This window comes from Melitaea cinxia, chromosome 19 (genome assembly GCF_905220565.1).
Source record: "Melitaea cinxia chromosome 19, ilMelCinx1.1, whole genome shotgun sequence".
Taxonomy (NCBI): Eukaryota; Metazoa; Arthropoda; class Insecta; order Lepidoptera; family Nymphalidae; genus Melitaea; species Melitaea cinxia.
The window spans coordinates 3,650,329-3,669,993 of record NC_059412.1 but is presented as its reverse complement, the minus strand read 5'-3'; the positions used below and the strand labels follow the sequence as shown (position 1 = coordinate 3,669,993).

The 19,665-nt window shown below is 36.8% G+C and overlaps 2 protein-coding genes across 2 annotated transcripts; one reads left to right on the top strand and one right to left on the bottom strand.

Moving 5' to 3' along the window:
* Positions 1-734, bottom strand: LOC123662956. Its single transcript, XM_045597721.1, has 3 exons — positions 515-734; positions 203-415; positions 1-85 (listed from the first exon to the last, which is right to left on the bottom strand). Exons 1-3 carry the CDS (start codon positions 684-686, stop codon positions 57-59), a joined length of 414 nt encoding a protein of 137 aa, XP_045453677.1. The 5' UTR covers positions 687-734; the 3' UTR covers positions 1-56.
* Positions 735-6,189: 5,455 nt separating this feature from the next.
* Positions 6,190-7,537, top strand: LOC123663082. Its single transcript, XM_045597821.1, has 4 exons — positions 6,190-6,232; positions 6,576-6,676; positions 6,791-7,084; positions 7,319-7,537. The coding sequence occupies exons 1-4, from the start codon at positions 6,190-6,192 to the stop codon at positions 7,337-7,339; spliced, it is 459 nt and encodes a 152-aa protein (XP_045453777.1). The 3' UTR covers positions 7,340-7,537.
* Positions 7,538-19,665: the final 12,128 nt, after the last annotated feature.

The window sequence follows — 19,665 nt, the reverse complement described above, 5'->3', positions numbered from 1 at the left end:
TGCACATCGAAGCGTATCCATCTGTGATCTGAGCACGATGCCTCATCGGATACGTGCTAGTTGGAGATGGTCTCGGAGGCCGCTTCTGTGGCAAGAGTTAGGTCGATGATTGTCCTGCTACGTCTGTTCACGAAAGTGGGTTCAGAGCCCACATTCATGATCTGTAGGTTTGTCGTCATCAGATATTCAACTAAGAGCTTACCTCTTTCGTTTGTTGTTTTCATTCCCCATAGGGTGTGATGTGCGTTGGAGTCAGTGCCTATAATTAGTTGCAGCCTGGCCTCTTCGCAGTATGTTATCAGCCGTGCCATGTCGTGCGGCGGTGGCGCATCAGCCTCCGGCATGTAGGCCGACGCGATCACCATCTCCGGCAGGCTGTGGTCTTGCGTACTATGCAGCTGTATGGCGCACACATCTCTAGAACAGAATCTCGTTAATGTTTGCGCCTGTATATTGTTGGTGATGTAAATACAGGCCCTGCTGTTTTCCGAGCCTGTATGTGGAATTAGCTTACCTCCAGAGTTCCGGAGTCCGCATACAGTGCCATTCCTGACCCACGGCTCCTGGATCAGTGCAATGGCTGTTGTGTTAACCTCCAACCATTTTCGCATTTGAGCCGTTGCTGTCATGCTATGGTGGAGGTTTGCTTGGAGGACTTTACAGGATGGGTGAGCTGGGTAAGCCATCGTCAGACAGCATCCCTGCCTCCTCCATCACTGTCTCCCCTATGGCCAGGTTGTCCAGGCTTGCCAGACAAGCCCCCTCCTCCGACTCCAGAAGCAGCTCCTCCACGACCACTGCCTCTTCGGTCTGGGGTTTTGGGCTCGACCGCCTCACAGGGGGTGGCTCGGGGATAGCCGGGATTGCTCCCGACCCTTCACCCTTCGCCTGTTCTCCGCTGTTTTGATCCTCCATGAGGTCGTCATGCTCCGTTGGCAGGTGCTCGGTAAATTTACCTTTCGGACCCTGGAACTTCACGTACACCGACCCCAGCAAATAGCAGAGTCGGCGCTCACGTTCCACCAGGGTCTGCACCACGTCCTCAGGAGCGCTGAAGATCAGGAACGTGTTACCGTCCTGTCTGTCAACCTTATGGAGGATCCAGCTGTCTACCTTGGCCCACACATTCTGGAGCCGCAGCGCGCGTCCCACCTTCCAGATGTCCGGTTGTTCACCCGGAAGGAGGACGCCGCAGCGGACCAGCCTGACAAGGTCGCACTGCCGTTTGACCATTAATTTGGTGCCCGTGGGCAGGGCGAGCTCCGAAACTATACGTGTGAGGTACCCCACGGTTTCGCGGTTCTCACACCACAGTTTCAGAGCTCCGTCGGCGTATATCGGTTTACCCTGAAAAACGGTTCACCGGTTCATCATCGGTCGCTTCTACAAGATCCTTGAGAAGGCGCTCTTGTAGAAGAACCTGTACTTCATGTGCGGCCTGTGCAGTCAGGTGCTCTCCGGTCACAGTTGTCACCGCAACCAGTAAGTCCGACTGCACTGCCGCTGAGTAGGGGACATGGGTACCATCAGCCAGCCTCGGCTTTTTGGGACCACCCCTCGGCGACTGAGAGTCGTCGAGGCGAGCCCTTTTACCTGGTACTGGCTTTTATTTGGTACCTGGGATGCACATCCATTGCCCGCTTTACCCTTCGCCTGCGCCTTGCCGCGTTGGGCGCGACCGGTTGCCTGGTTACCCTGGCCACCTGCCGCCCCCTTCGCGAACTTGACGGACCCCTTGGTTTTGGGTTCCTCGGCTTGGGTTGTTATATCGCGCTTGGGGGCTCCCGCCTCCGATGCATGCCTCCTCTGACGTTGGCGTAGCTTCCTGTTCATGCGCCGGGGCTTAGGTTCACTCCCTGGTTGGGAGGACCCTGTACCCCCTGCGCGTCCCGCCGACTTGCCGGGTTTCCCCTTGGCTTGTCGGCGGTCGACCAGGGTCCACGCCTCGTCAAAGCGTTTTAGGGCAGCCACCTCTCCTGCCGACCGGGCTCCGGGTTGCCCCAGTGCCCTGTCGGCGTCGAGGATAGCGCCTGTTGAAGGCGCCGTCGACGTGGACGGCCTCGGTTCCTCCGGTTTCCCGGTTTCCCCTCGGCCACCCACGGACCTGCGCTTTGTGTGTGGTGGCGCCACCTTGGCGACACCACCCCCGCGTGTGTGTGTGTTTGCTGAGGTCAAGGTCGACTTCGCTGCCTTGCCTCCGCTAGTGAAAGAGGGCTGTCCCAACTTCATGGTGCCGCACCCCTGTTGTGTTTGTTTGACCCGTAATGGGTGTTTGGTAGACGGCCCCGCATTCGCGGTACCCGCCACCAGTAAGGTACCATCCGGTTTCCCTTCAGGTCCCTGTGAGGGTTTGGATCTATTGTTGTCCATGTTTAATAAGAAAGAAATTTCATCCACTGCGCTCCCTACCCTCCATGGAGCCCGCAACGTTGGGGATGCCGTATCGACACCGGGGCTACGCAGTAGATATAGATGTGGTAGGTTGGATTCCAAACGCGACATCGGGAGCTACAGATGCCCGGCTGGTGACCGCGATCCCACGGCCCCCAGTGGTTCCGAACACCCTTGCCCCGTCAGCATGGCCGGTCTCCGCGTCCTCCCAGAGGACCCCCCCCCATCTCGCCAGCGTAAAGCACCCGGCTCATCCGTGCAGTTACGCATGTCCATTTCCCCGCAGTGGCTAGCTACGGGGCTACCGTTTAGCCTGAAATCCGGACCAAAGAGGGCGTGTTGTCTCCCGCGGTAACTAACCCAGACCCCGTTCGACTCAGCCCCCCAGGACTCCTTCATCCTTGCGTACGGCGATCAACTGCGCAGGACACACGCAGGTAGGCAATTGTAGTTGATCTACCGGGTCACCTACTATACCCGGCAGATGGCCTGTCATACTTGGCTACAGCAGTCCGGGGTAGATGGTAGTTGCGGCGCCCGTTATGACTGCTGCATTTCCAGGGTGTGCGACCCACTCCAGAGGAGCTGACGCCCCAGGAATGGGTTCGCCCCCAAGCCCGTACGTCGGCGAGCTGAGGGCGACGTGGACGCGTATGACAGACTTGACAGGGGCAAGCCAGCTTATCGCCGCACCCTTAAGCCTACTCACTCCCTGCCCTACACCCCAAATATTATTCATCTTATATTAAATATTATTTATCTGCAGATCTTTCTGTTAAAAAAAAATGCATTCCCTTTTCAAAATTAAATACCCTGATTTAGATGTTAAATATCACTTTTACTGGCAATATTTTGTTACTAATTTTAACTTATCTTTCGGACGGCCAACTGTATATGCTTGTACTAGCTGTGAAGCAATAAAAACTAAGTTGCATAATAAAAGCTTGAATGATAATGCTAAAAGAACCTATAATGGTGAGCTTATGGTTCACTTAAATAGGGCTAAAAAGCAGATACAAAATTGTACAAAATTATCTAAAGAGAATAATAAAATTCTTTCAATAAGCATAGATTTTATGGCTGTCACTGATTTGCCACGTATACCTGTACAGGATATTTACTACTACAGACAGCTTTCTGTAAATACATTTGGCATTTATAATTTCGCAAATGATAAAATACATACATACGTATATCATGAAGGTACAGGCCACAAAGGTCCTGATGAAGTTTGTTCTATGCTGCTGCATTACTTTAACAATTTTTTGGACCAAGACTATGATGAACTAAACCTTTTTTGCGATAACTGTGCTGGGCAGAACAAAAATCATTCAATGATAAGGTTCATGATGGCTCTGGTTGAAACAAAGGTTTTCAAAAAAAATAATTTATACTCTCCGATCCGGGGCCACTCCTTTTTGCCCTGTGATCGTGGATTTGGTATAATAAAAAGAAAGCTTAAAACTATTGACAGAATCTACACAATAAATGATTATGTTGAAAAAATAATATTAAAATGCTCTAATATTCATGAAAAATTTATTGTATATTTAATGAGTCAAAATGACATTTTGAATTTTCAAAGTTGGTATCAAAAATTCTTTTATAAAACTAAAGTGGCAAACAATACTTTGCCTGGTCAAATTAAAGAAAAGTTTAGCATTTCCAAGTATCATGAATTTAATTTTAATTCTGATGAGCCCCATTGTGTGACAGTTAAAGAATTTATTAATGGTTTTATATCATTTCAATTTATCTTAAGAAAAACCAATGTACCTGATCTTCAATTACCAACAGAAAAACTGTATTCTGAAACTGTACCAATAAAAAAGAATAAAATGGATGATCTAAAAAAGCTTAAAGATTACATTCCAGATGAAGCAATGGAATTTTGGGGTGCTATTTATGATTGGTCAGTGGAATAATGTAATAAAAATTTAATTCGGTGATTAACTGTTGTTTTATTTTAAATTAATTTTTGTATGAAAATAATAGTGTTAGTTGTTAAAAGGGCACAATGTCATGTTTATTTCAAAAAGGACACTTGTCCTTGATTTTGTAATACATATTTCTCAAAAACTATTTATCAAAATGATTTTTTTTTCAGACAGTTTTAGGATTATAAGTATTCTATCTCATGTGCGAAAACTATTATCCTCTTCTATGTATTTAAAAAAATATAATGTTTTTTGTGTCTCCTGTAAAATTTTAACCTAGAGAATACAGTGTGACAAGTGCCCTTTTAGAAATCATCGATTCATATTGGGTTAGTACAACAAGACAAGACAACATTCAGAATAAAAAACAAAACAAAATTTTATTAAAAAAATCAATAACTAAAAATAAAATTAAATAGAATAAAAGTAAAATCAATAATCAAAAAAAAAAAAATTCAAAAATTCAAAATATTTTAAAAACTAAAAAAAAAAAAAAAAAAAAAACAATGCGTGATAGAATTACAATTATCTAATGTGCGACAAGATATAAAGCACAACACGAGCATATTGTTTTACATATATAATTAAATTCATTTACTTACGCCGTTTTATTTTCCATATTAGATTTTTTAAATTAGATATACACTTTTTATCTTAGCCAAAAGGCCGAGAACATTGTTAAATAAAACATGTGTCACTCGTTTGAAATTATACAAACGTTGGCTCATCCCGGTTTGGCACGATTGGTCAATAACCTTGTAAATTCAACTTTACGACATAAGAAATAAGAATGATATTCAGTTGTGATTATGGTTGATAATGTTTCTCTACTCGACAAGGCGAAGTCTTCGGAAGAGAATTTTGTCTCTCGTAGTGCGCATGTTAGGGTAATCGAGAAAATACTCGATGTAGACATTATCTCTCTCTCTCGTTAAGAGATATCTCGTTGTATGCATGCTAGGCCGGCTGGTTAAGTAGATAGCAAGTAAAATATTCTTATAATAGGCATCAAATATACCTTGTTGGCATGAAAATAAATGCCATTACAATTACACCGAACCCAATTTTTAAAATAATGTGTAGGTATAGTGATATTCACATCTGAAGTAGGACAAAAATCGAAGAAAAGGATGTCCGCGTTTAGTTAATATTCAACGTCTAATAGTCAAAAAAATATTTTAAGTTTGAATCAATCAATTTAGCAAAGTTTACACTACAGTTTGACCGCATTACATTTTGGATGTTTTCTTACATTTATTTATTGCGATTTTTTTAAAAAGTGGCTGTTTTTTCCCATATTTTATTACTATGGGCGCGCGCAATCGCAATTAATTCATGACGCGCGCTCCTAAAAATTCAGTCGCCCAGCGGAGCTCAAGGAGTGGTCACGTCAGTTTGCCGAGCGACGCTTCTTAAATATTCATCGCGATCTAGCGTGTGCGTATACAGCGGCACAAAGCCAAAGGGATGTATGTATACTTTTTAAAATTTTGATTTACTAGATCATATTTATTGATGTTCGAAAGAATTTAATATTACATAGTTTTTTTTTTTTGTTTTAGTGAAAATGGGGAAGCGAAAAGACAAATATTTTACGAAAAAGTGTAAAACTCGATTTAAGAAAAAAAGAATTTCACCTAAAAAGTAAGTACTAACTTAGTAAATTTAGAATTGGGTTTCATCATCATCATCATAATTAGCCTTCCGTCACAAATTTTTATAACTTTTAATTATTTTTAAATTGCGTTTAATCTATACTTTGAATAGGCTCCGAAACTATCGGACCGATTTAAAAAATTCTTTTACCATTAGAAGCCGGCATTATGCCTAATGCACACAAGCTGCCTTTTACCGCGGGAAAATGCTTAATTCTTATGGGAAAACGGGTAATAGGGCAACGGATAGTAAGAATTATCCTTCTGTACTTATCTTTTTACATAACTTCTAAACAGCAGAACCGATTGGGTTGAAATTTTATATGGGTATTTCGATGGTTTCCTGGATAATTTAAAAATATAGTTGGACCCGGTAGGTGGCGCTGCTATCGGTATGTCAACTACTAAACGGCTTGACCGTTAAAGTTGAAATTTTGCATGTGTATTTCTATGGTTTCACAGACACGAATGTATTATGCCTATATAATAATCATCATCAATTCGTATATGGCTGTAAATCTAAGTTCACGCGTTCGAATTTGTGGGCAACAGCTAGTATTATAATATATAGCTTTGCCATCTCTACTTTTAGATAGGTACTATATTTTCTCTATTATACCCACTTATCCTTTATTTCTTTACAGTGTCACTGAAAACAACCTGCAGTCGATTAGCGAAACTGCAAAAGACGATGTAAGTTATAAGTTCGTCCATGGTATTATATTAAATTATTGTTCTGGTTACCTATACAGTATACACTCTTCATGTGAGATGTAAAAGAAAATAACATTATGTTTTTATTTGCAGGTGGTATTGAAGAATACAGAATGCGATCATGAGTCTGTAATTGGTGATAAAGAATTTGCGATCGATGGAAATAGGATCGTGGATTTTGGTTATCTTTTTACTCAACTTCTTGATATTTCAAATCACAACTCTGCCTTTGGCTGTAACTTGAGCTGTTTGAAAATGACAAAAGAAATAAAGAAAGGTTTTCTTTCGAAATTTTGTTTTAGTTGCCGAATGTGCAACGAAAATTTTGAACTGAACAACTGTAAAGATCCAGATAGCTCCACAGAATTAAATATAAATGATTTTGCGGTGAGTGCTTTTATCTCCATAGGCGCAGGATATTCAGGCTTAGGACAAGTATCAGCTTCTCTTAATATACATACAATATTATAACATGCATGTCCGATAAATTGTACGCAAAGTGTATATTTGCTGTTTGGACGGACGTTGATATGAAAATTGAAATAATTCAGGAAGATAAAGCGTTTTGGAATGAAATGGAAAAAAAATTAACAAGGTTTTATTTTGATTGTTTGCTTCCAGAAATCATTGACTCTAGGTTAGATAGACAAATGGAAATTAAAGAACCAGACTATATTCTTAATGCAATAAAGAAAAGGGAAATACTAAAAAAAACGAAAAGCAACTAAAGAACAAGTACAAATAACTAAAAGAAATAAGAAGTAAAGAATCACAAATAACATACCGAAAAATATAATATATAAAAATGATATTGATAGTAAATAAATACTTGATTTTAAATCTTGTTTCATTATTTAATATTTCTACATATATAACCTTCGTTTGAAGAAGTTATCAAGCACTAATTTCTGGTTTAATAACAAAAAATATTTATTATTAAACTGATAAAAAGTTATTTTATTTTAATCTCTATAAATAATATTATTCACTATTGTATAAAGAATTTAAAAAAATAGAAGAATTTATATTTTATTTATTTTTTTAATGTATTTTTCATGGGTCAAAGGTACCCAAATTTGAGATTTTTCGAACATTTAAAAATCCATATCTCTAAAAATATTAACTTTATCGTAAATAGTCAGGACCTTTTTTATTTGTATTTCAATAAAGAATATTTAAAAAAATCCGATTGAATCCGTTCAGTAGTTTTGTCGTGACCTATTTTTTTCTTTGTTGAGGTGCGTTTGATACAATAATAATGATTTTAAAGTGAATTAAATACGATATTAAATTGTTTTCTTGAGAGTAACTTCATTTTTTAATTAATAATTTAATTTGTAAAATGGCGTTCCGAGGTGCTTTAGAAGCCTCTTTGAATGAAGTTATTTTTGATTTTCTACACAAACCTACTTGTACAATATAGAAGATGAAAGATAGGGGGTGGATCTTAAATCTGTGGGGCCCGGGGTTAATACTACTCGGGGCTTTATTATTCATTGCCATTTTTTGTCAAAAAACTATTTTCTGTAGTGATGTAAGTATATAATAACGTAAAAAAGTTATTAAAGATGTTACTAATTTTACAGTTGGTATATATTTATAGCTTGCTTGCAAGCAAGCAGCAATGCTTGAAGACAAAAGTCTTCAAGCAATGCGTCCTGCCTGTGTTAACATACGGAGCCGAGACGTGGACAGTGACCAAGGGACTGGTCCACAAATTTAAAGTCGCTCAACGTGCAATGGAACGGGCTATGCTTGGCAAACGCAGTATGAGCTACGTAAGATTGCCGGTGTAGGCTGGATGAGGATTGCGGAAAATCGGGATGTCTGGCGCAGACTTGGGGAGGCCTATATCTAGTAGTGGACTGCCATAGGCTGAAGTGATGAGTGATATATTTATATATCAGTAATTCTACGATAAGAGTTCGTAGAGGGTACGGCCAAAGAGAAAAGTTGATATTTTTTCATTGAATACTTAATTGTATAATCTTTGTCCCGTTTATGTACCTTCTCACGTAAGATCAAGTCACTTTATACATAATTTGTTACTTTTTAGAAGGCCAGTGTAAATACATCAAGATCAGGTTAGATACGTATTTGACCAGGGGAGGTAATTTAACGCAATAAAAAAATGAACACAATTTATAAAATCAACTTTTATTAAAAATTGTTTGACTTATCGCACCACTAGATGAAAACTCCAGGAATTCAAAAAACCTATTTTTTTTCAGAAATGACTTAAAACTGATTTCGGATTTTACTTGAGATATTTACTTGAGATATCGAGATAATAGTAATACATACATAATAGTCATATGTTCTAAAGCCTGTTTAATGACGTATTTTTAATGCTATACTACAAAAATTTAAAAAAGACATTTTTTTAGTTAATTGAGTTTTCCTTAGGTAATAAGAAACTTTCTTGTGTCATATTTAGAATTACCTTACTTTATCTGAAATAGAAATGCGTTACATTACTTTGCACGTTAAAAATATACGACCTACTGGTAGCGTTAAAAACTCACTAAGTTGAAAACAGGCTTTATAACATAGGTAAAACATGATGTCACCAATCCGCCTGCCCAGCGTGGTGACTATGGGCAACATATGAGTTCATACCATTTTTGGCGTGAACTTGTGGAGGCCTATGTCCACCAGTGGACTGCGATAGGCTGCAATGATGATGAAGAAAACATGATTAAGAATTGAAATAAAAGTATTTTGTAATAAAATTAAAACGATTGTATATTTTACTTAACAACAAAAAAAATCACTATTTTAGTGACTTACATCCAACTAGATCGACGGGTGCAAAGTAAAAAGAGTTATATACAAAACAGCAACTTTTCAGGAGAGCGCAAAATAGGAAAAAGTGCTCCCATTTTATCAATTTCAAACCAAATTTGTTGAAATTTTCATCACTGCTATATTTTTTAGAAAGACAAACAATTGTATATTTCATTTCTTCTAATTATGTTTAATTTACGAGATATTGCAGTTGTCTGCCTCTACATTGTGCTTAAAAATATGACAACTGAGTTAACTACCACTTGGTCGTTTCTACATAGGAATTAATAAATCTGGCTTTAATAAAGATGTTTCATATATTTATAAGTATGACTTTTCCAATTCCAAAAATTTCCAAAAACATCTTTCCATGTCCATTGTGATGTATTCAAATGGTTTATTATTAGGATAACACTTTCAACAAACCATAATACGTAAAAAGCCAAAACTAACTAACATTGTTGCCGGCCGGCGAAGCACATGACATCTGACTGATGACACAATAGGAATGAACGTGCGTCCCACGCGCGGACTGCGTAAAAGCGGCCAGGCGGTAGTTGAACGCATGTACGTCGTGTAATTTTACAAAACAGCAGTAGTTGTCTTCTTTTACTTGACAAAAGTACAAGAAATGAGGCGATATTTATATTTTTTATTTTGCCATGTTGTAGAATATAAAGTTTTTAGTTAGTTACTGCAATAAAAAAAAAATCTCAAAATTGTAGTTAACTTTTTTTACTTTGCACCCGTCGAGATAGTACTTATAGGTAATTATTATATTATTTATTACTTTTATAATCACAGTTGTTATTAGAAGTTATTTTATACGTAACTAGAATATAATTTTTGTTATTTTAATGAACAGCGATATACTTAGTATTAATATAACTTAAATAATCATATTAAATTAGTATTCTGTACAATAATAATCTTTAAAACTCAACTTTTATCTTTGAGCTATATAATTCAATCTTTGTCTTTTATTCTATATAATTCTAAGCCAGTCTTTTTTCAAGCTATCACTTCAAGAATTAATGATAATTCCGATAGTTTTAAATCACAGTTAAAATCATTTGTATAAGTTCTTTCTTACTACTAATAGAAATACGTTTGTTAGTAGCACTTACAATAATTAGTTCTTAAAATAGACAATCATTTAAAAATATCAGTTCAGTTAAGTACAAATTATCAAAAATATTTCAGAAAACATTTTTATAAAAAATATCGTAATAAGACTTTAGAATGACATTTTTGTCCACGAGTTCTTTCATTTGGCATCTGACAAAGGAATCTTTTCTGTGTGCTCTACTCAAACTCGATGGGATATCAGATGTAGACAGTCCTGGATTTATAAATAGGTCGTATAGGCCGCGGCCTAGGCGGCAGATTTCAGAGGAAAAGTCAAACACGTCCACTGGTTTTCTAATGGTTTTTTATAATTTCAATAAATCCCTATAGAAAGAAACTTATTCCTATCGAAACCTATATTATCGCTTTACTACAAATGGAAAATTATTATTTTAGAAAGGTATGTACATGGGCCCGCAGAAATAAAGTGGCCTACACTCATAAAAAATATAAATCCGGCACTAGATAGATAGATAGATAGATACTCTTTATTGTACACAACAACAATCAACACAATAACATTACAAATAAAAAAAATAAAAATAAAACAGTGTACAAAGGCGGTCTTATCGCTAGAGTAGCGATCTCTTCCAGACAACCTTTGGGCATATAGGACACAGCGTAGTGAAAAAGCGGTAGGGAAGTGTATACAGAGAAGTGACAATTAGTGTCACCTAGAACAATATCAACTATCGAGTACAAATACACATACATATACAGCACAATACATACATACATAGATACATACATACAAACATATATATATACACATATATATATATATATATATATATATATATATATATATATATATATACGCACATATATATATACACAGACATACATACACATATATATGCATACGCATAAAAAATACTATACCTACATATAAACGAAATACATATAATATGAATAATAGCATAGAATACAAAATACAAGTGAAGCGATACTCCTACAATTTGTTATGCAGAGATAAAAACAATTATGACGTACAAGTGACAAATAGTGCGCCTTGAGGTATTTTTTAAAGCAAGACAGGGGTTGGGCTTGTTTTATAGGAAGAGGTAGAGCGTTCCAAAGTTGAACAGCTTTAACTGAAAAGGAATTGGAGTAAAAAAAAGTAGTGTGAGCTGGAGTTTCGAGCATCAAAGTAGACTCAGATCTAAGGGTGCGTTCGTGCGTATTACAAAGATACTTGAAACGCTCCTTAAGGTACAGAGGTGTATCAGAATGAAAAAGTATACAATATAGTAGCGAGAGTATGTGAGTATTCCTGCGAAAGCGAATCGGAAGCCACTTGAGACAACTGCGAAATTCGGAAACGTGATCATATTTGCGAAGACCAAATATGAACCGTATGCAAAGATTTTGAAGGCGCTCAAGCTTATTTAATTGCTCCTCTTTAAGATCAAGATAGCAAGTGTCAGCATAGTCAAGAATTGGTAGAAGGAGTGTCTGTGCTAATGTAATTTTGGTAGGCAAAGGAAGGAAATATTGCAGTCGTCGTAGTGATCCCTAGAAAGATGTCTATCGAAGATAATTCCGAGGTTTTTGACTGTGTCGCTGTAACTGATTACGGCGTTGTTATAAACGACTGGTGGTATAAGTGACCAATCTATTCGACACACAAGTTTAGGACTACCGATAATAATGACTTGACATTTTGAAGGATTTATGTTTAATCCGTAGGAGTTACTCCATCTATATATGTTCTTCAAGTCATTATTTAAATTGCTTATTGATGTAGGTAAATCTGTCAACTTAGCGTGAGAATAAATTTGAAGATCATCGGCATACAAGTGGTAGAGAGAAGATATGCGGAGAGTTATTGAATTTATGAAAATCGAAAATAAGAGCGGGGACAACACGCCACCTTGCGGAACTCCAGCATTAACGTTGGACCAGTCTGAATAAGAATCCTGGACACGAACGCGCTGCCGACGACCAAACAAGTAACTATGAAACCAATCAATTGCTGATGGAGATATGTTAAGTGAGCACAAAACAGCCAGCAGTAAATCAAAATCCACCGCGTTAAACGCATTGCTAAAGTCCAGCAAGGTCAACACGGTGAGATTCTGACCGTCCATTGCCCGCCTAATGTCGTCAGTGATTTTCACAAGGGCCGTTGCCGTACTATGACCTTTACGGAAACCGGACTGATAAGGATTTAGGAGATCATTGGAAGAAAGAAATAAAGTTAGCTGTTGATGGACAAGACGCTCTAAAACTTTGGACAGGAAAGGGAGAATGGCTATCGGGCGAAGATCGGAAAACGTAGAGGAATTAGGTTTTTTAGGTAGGGGAATGATTTGAGCGTCTTTCCAGCTAGTAGGGAATGTATTGGAACTTAGGGATTCGTTGAAAATATGGGTTATGACAGGAAGGACTGAGTCTATTATAGGAATGATCATATTACGGCTGATGTTATCGAAGCCCACTGCATTAGAACTAACAGCTAATATGCTCTTCTTAACATCACATTCAGACAATTGTGTGAAGGTAAAAGTCGACGAAGAGTCAGGAGTTTCAATGGCAGAGAGATGACTAAGGGTATCGGCTTTAGTCGCACTGTCTATAGTGACAGAAGAAGTAAAATGTTTATTGAGATTATTGAGATCAAAGGAATTTGAAGGCACGTATTGTTTGACTTTGCCAACTCCAAGTGTTTTTAGAAATTTCCAGATTTTTCCAGGATCTGCTTCCTCTGATATAGATGTGTGGATATGGCGTCGTTGTGCATCTCTACAAGCCTTGTTGCAACGATTTCGATGAGTTTTATACTTCTCCTCATTAGATGGGCTCAGACTAGATTTATAACGAGCTTTAGCTTTATTTTTTAACTGCTGCAGTGCTCTTATTTCAGCTGTTAACCAGGGAGCAGGAGCATGCTTAATACGCACAGGTCGAACAGGAGCGTGTATATCGAATAGCTGGGTCAGGAGAGAATTAAAAGCTGCCAATTTTTCGTCCACCGCAGACGCGACAAATACTCTATCCCAATCAATCCCAGCAGCATCTTCACGTAAACGGCTCAAGTCCATGCCTCCAAAACTACGCTGCAGAAAAATTCTTGACTTTGCCTTTGGGGGCCTAATTTTATAGGAAAGATATAAGAGATCATGGTAAGAGAATGCATCAGCTGGACACTGACCATGCTTTTCAACATGATCAGATGAAGAGACAAGGATCAAGTCAAGAAGAGAGGGAGAGCAGCAGAAGTTAGGGATAAGAGTGAGTAGGATTCAGGGGAAGGATGGACAAATTTGTGGAGTTCACAAGAGAGCCTAAGCGTGAAGCTCTGCAGTCTTGCTTAAGCAGGCACGTGTTAAAGTCACCCATCACTACCGTATGGCTATATTGAGGAGTATATAGTTCTAATAGATTTTCGAAGGATGCAAAATAGTCAATAGTAAGTGATGGGTTATAATAAACACCTAGAAGGAGCTTTGTGCTAAATAAAAGGAGTTCAAGGAAGAGGTGATCAGGGCCATATCCATCGTGAGACATGGATTTGCTGATGATGTTAAAGGAAATGTGTGAGCGAAGATAGATGGCAACGCCACCACCAGTTCGCCCAACACGGTCGTTACGGATTAATTGGAACCCTGGAAGGGAATAGGAAGATGATGGCAGACAGGGTTTTAGCCAAGATTCACTTACCAAGATCGCATGAATGTTTTTATTTTGAAAAGATGACAGAATATCGGGATAGTGTGCAGGAATACTCTGCGCGTTAATGTGGATGATATTAAACTTTTTTGAAACATCTTTGAATTGAAAGTCAAGAGTTTCGCTAAGAGAGGGAATGCTAAAAAAACTGGAGTCATTACTCCGAATTGCAGAAGAGGAAGAGGAAATAGAATGGAACGAATCATCATTGTCACTTGTCATAGATTTAGAAATAGTATGTTAGTAATATAAATATATAAATAACAGACCTATAATATACTAAATAAGTATTACTAACTAAAAATAATTATATTAAAATAAAATTAAAAAATAAATATATAAATGGAATATAATAAAATAGTATAAAGCTGTGTCTATAATGTGGTCCATACACCTGCCGGCTGTAGTGGAAACGGTGAAATATCTTTAAGTTATGCAAATAATTAATAACAAAAGAAAAAAACATTTAAAAAAAAATAACAACATGATAATGACATACAATAAGAGGAGAAATAAAAAGAGAAAAAAAAAGGAAAGAAAAGTGAGCAGGTAAACAAAGTATTAGATCGTTCGTCTTAAGTTATAAAAAACAGAATTAAAAATATAGAAAATTAACATTAAGGCAGAAGCTAAGAGAATCTATAGTTACTATTCTTAGTTGACAATAGTTGTATCCGAACGAGCGACATTGACAATAAAATCTTTACAAAGATATACACTATGGAATTTCAATGTCAGTACAAAAAGCATAGTGTCAAAGTCAATCAACGAGTACGCTGTCAGTTGTCACCAATGTGGCAAATGTTTAATGTAAACAAATTTGTAAATATAAGAAGTATAATGAAATACTTATGTACCCTTCAAGTAAAACAAAAAGAAAAAAAAAATATTAAATTTACAACAAGGTAACAAGGTACAGGTAAGAGATATAAAGGTGAGTAAAAAGAAAAGTGAGAATAACTTAATATAGTAATATAAACTAGCTATACCCACGCGAAATAATTCGCACTAGATGAGTATAGTAGTTATCACTTCACAAAATTATAAAAACAAAAGTATTTAAACATAAGTTGATTTGAAATTGAACGAAAATAAAATAAAAAGATAATTTACCGACCGTCAAACATGTTGAAGCTGTATCAAAATTAAAGCCTAAATTTGTAATTTTAATAATAATTAATATAAAATTTTAGAAATTAATTATTTTACAAAAAAAAAAGCAATAATAAATCCTTCAGCTGTTTATGCCGGTAGCAAGCAATTAACTATAAAATGATAAATAATTTATATGGAGTTATTGTGAGGCTTCTTCTAAGAAGTGAGGCAAACAAACTTAGCGTATTAATAAATATGATGTTACTACGAGGAGATAACTAATGAACAATATACTTAAATTACTTATTTTTTTAAGACCCTTTTCGTGCGCGACGTTAATGGTTTTTGCTCAACACTTTTACTTGCTGTAGTCTTCTCCGGTGTTGGGAGCTTCTGGGTTGTTGAGCTTGGGATGCCCTGGAGGTCCAACAAGCACTCCGCTCTATGACGCTGACCGTCTGACGTCACAATGTGAATGTAGCCATCTCGCGTCCAGCAATTCCCTATGCCAAACCGCTGCCTTACCTCCAAGAAGACTTGATGACGGGTCCGAGTTAGAAACTCGGACTGGGTGTATCCCGTACCCTTGAGTTTTGTCTTTGCGAACCAAACCCTATCACGAACAGCATTATCTGTAAATTTGATCACAATGGGTCGAGGTTTTTTATCTAAAGGTCGACCCAGCCGGTATGATGATTTGATACTGCTGCTCGAGATATTGGCGAGGTTGAGGTGGTCCGCAACAATGGTGGTGACTCTTGCTGATGTGTCCTCAGATTTCTCCTCGGGCAGACCATGTAGCAACAGCATCTTGCGTCTCCTTCGCATCTCATGGCGGTCAAACTCCCTGTCCAGAAAATCAACCTGGCGTTGCAATGCACTAAGGGCAGAGAATACAAAGGATCTAAATTTGCAGAAATCAGAAGTCAGTGATGTTGTAGAAGCTGGAGAGGTAGCTGTAGGTCTCTCTGGAACTCGTTCATAGTATTGATGAGCATATCGACGCCCCCGGGGAATAAAGTCGTAAAGTGCTATTACCACTGTTTTAATGTTTTTGCATTTTCGGCATCTATAGGTAGTAATACATCTTCTGATTTTTTTTTAGATTTTTTTTTTTAAATCCATTAAGTTATAACAATTTACATTTTTATTCTTCGGAAATCAAATCACAATTATAACCCATAATAATATCGTAGTCATATAATACGGAACGAACATCTGTCTCAATAAGCTGGTAAGACGTTTTACCATTTTATTCCCGTAAATAAGTTGATGATTAATTTCTGTAACACACGTTACCGCAAAATGTTCGGTAAGTGTTGGTCGGTAAACGTACATTACTACTTTATTATTAGCTTAATTTTCGATACAATTTCACGTAAACATGATTTACAAATTTCATTACGAATTTTAAGTGATGTATTCGTGTGATACTATTTTTTTCTCTTTCTAGTAGTAGAGTAATTGGCTATTATTGTCTTTTTTACTCAGAATGCGACAGGTTCTTTCATGTTACAGTGCGTGAGCGACTTGGCCATACATTTTAGTCAATCATTACATAATTTGATGTTGTCGTGAGCGTTGGGTTATAATATTATAAATTGTTTATAAACATTATTAATTACTCGATCTTAATAAAATTGAAGATTGTGTGACACTGAATTGCTTGAGATATTATATACAATGGCAACTTGGCGTAAAGGATCACGAGCCAAAAGGATTCTTAAAATGGTTGACGAATGGGAAAGTGGTAAGTATTTTTTTTAATTCTAAATATTTATTGAAATAGTGACGAAATTATCCTTTCACAAATTACCAAGTACTTACGTGTTTTTAGGTACAGTCAATACATTGCAGTTCAAAAACCGCCCTTATTGCTTACGTAATAAAGATACTATCAATGTTAAAATGTTTCTACTGACGTGACGTTAACTGTACTATTATGACCATTGATTCATTCTATGAATGCAAAAACGAAAGCGTTTCAGATGAATACAATATTTATTAGCATAGGGATCATAATTATTTGCATTGAATTTAGCAGAAAATCTGTCTGACGTCTGACTTGTATTGGTTGCGGGTTCGATTCTCACACGAGACAAAATTTTGTGTGAGTCATAAAAGGTTGCTCTTAGTTTGGGCGTAATTCATATCCGTGATTTAATAATTGTTTGTATAATCCTCCACAGGATTATAATTTTCCTAGAGTCGATTTAATTAAGCATATATTGTTGACTCGATGTGAATTGACTAATTAACCGCAATAGTAGCGTAGTGTTACTTTTAAGGTAGTAGGATCGCGCATTGTAGGTATTGGGTTTTACAGTAGAGGAGGACCGAAGGAAGGTTAGGTACTGGGCCTCTGGTAGCCCACTCACCGATTAATTTTATTTCGATATGGTGTGATGGTATCCCCAGTCGAGCTGCCCCATTCATGGTAGCATTCCAGCCTGACTTTAATACCATTATGAATTTGTTAATAACGATTTAAATTTATTCATTTCAGAGGATGAACATAATAATCTTGAAAAAAATGACATTCTTCCTCGTGATGATAAAGCAGCAAAAGATTTAAAAAGTATACCTGCTCAATTTGAATAAAATTGGTAAGTTGGTTGTATTTTATGATTTTAATTTTTATATCTTCATTTTATTTATTTTAGATAAACCAACGACTTCTTATACTGGAAAAGGTGACAATAAACAAGAACCATCTCTTGATATATTTGAACTACGAACAGTAAACCTTAATCTTGAAAATTCCGCTGAAAAAGACTTGCCATCGAGTTCAGGAAGAAATGATTATAATATAGACATCATTAATGAACGGGTTATAAGAACACCATCATCAATCTCGAACTTTTCACATATTTTAGACAATATTGATTTTATTGCTTCGCCAGATGGTTACATTATTCACGCTAATTGTGATTTCAATGTCACTACTTTAGACTCAGTTGAAAGAAACTTTGATGAAACTTTGAAACCCATTGAAAATAATGAAGATATTGTTATACAATCACCTTATAAATCCGTTGAAGATTCCACCATTATTGCAGAGTCTCGAGTCGATGAAAGTAATGACAATATTAATCTGAGTAAGACTTTAACGCCCCAGGATAGATCTATATTAAGCCCTTATGATATAGTTATAACTTTAAGTAGAGATGGAAGCCCAACGCAATATGATTTATTCGAGAATGATGATTCTGAGAAAACGCAAATATTAGTTACATCTGAACCAGAATCACGAACATTATCTACAGTTTCAGTATCAGGATCTTTACCAAGTAGTTCCGTGGAATCTATTGATGATGATGATGGTTCTCTCTGTATAAAAAAATTAACCCGTAAGCGATGTCGAAATAAAAAAGATTGGATAGCCAATAAATGTAAAAGATTAAAAAATTCTGGCCAAGCTTATGTTGGATGTCATTCTAAAAAGCAGTACCCTGCAAAATCAGTAGGGCCTTCTTGTAAATGTAAATTGAAATGTGGTGAAACCTTTTCTTTTGAAATTAGGAATGATATTATGCGAAAATTTTATAAACTTGGTAACCGTGAGCTTCAATGGCAGTATATCAGTAAATATGTAACTTCAGAATCTGTGAAAAAACTTCAAATTATTCGGAATAATAATCGTACTCAAACTATTAGTTATTATTTGCCATTAGAAAGTGACAAAGTACGTGTATGTAAGGTATTTTTCCTTAATACTTTACAAATATCCGAAAAAACTGTTTATACTGCTATAGAAAAGAACGGTAGTGATTTTGACAAAATGGACAATAGGGGTAAACATAACAATCGACCACGCAAAATGTCAGTTCCAACAGAAGAGAGTATAATTTCACACATAAAATTATTTCCAACAAAAGAATCACACTATCTCAGAAAATCTTCTAAAAGAAAATATTTATGTGAAACCTTAAACATTTCAAAAATGTACCGTTTATATACAGATTGGTTTAAAAAACAGACAGACGAACATTATAGTGATGTTCAGATGGCTACTAAAAGACAGTACGAGACTATATTTAATACAAAATTTAATTATTCTTTTTTTCATCCTAAGAAAGATTTATGTAGTACTTGCACGCTTTATGAACAAGCTGAAGGCGAGATCAAAAAATCTTTAACAGATAAATACATAAAACATATCAATAATAAAGAAAGGATTCGTGAAATCAAAAATTCTGAAAAGGAAAATTTTGGTGCTAACTCTACTCTGGCTATATTTGATTTAGAAAAGGTTTTGGGCGTACCTCAGTCAGAAGTAGGGATAT

Coding starts and splice junctions, on each gene's coding strand:
- LOC123662956 (XM_045597721.1), bottom strand. CDS start 686: ATGGCTTACCCAGCTCACCCATCCTGTAAAGTCCTCCAAGCAAACCTC. Junction 416..514: donor CGGACTCCGGAACTCTGGAG/GTAAGCTAATTC, acceptor TCTGTTCTAGAG/ATGTGTGCGCCATACAGCTG. Junction 86..202: donor GAAAACAACAAACGAAAGAG/GTAAGCTCTTAG, acceptor CTCTTGCCACAG/AAGCGGCCTCCGAGACCATC.
- LOC123663082 (XM_045597821.1), top strand. CDS start 6,190: ATGCTTAATTCTTATGGGAAAACGGGTAATAGGGCAACGGATA. Junction 6,233..6,575: donor GGGTAATAGGGCAACGGATA/GTAAGAATTATC, acceptor CTCTACTTTTAG/ATAGGTACTATATTTTCTCT. Junction 7,085..7,318: donor TAAATATAAATGATTTTGCG/GTGAGTGCTTTT, acceptor GTTTGCTTCCAG/AAATCATTGACTCTAGGTTA.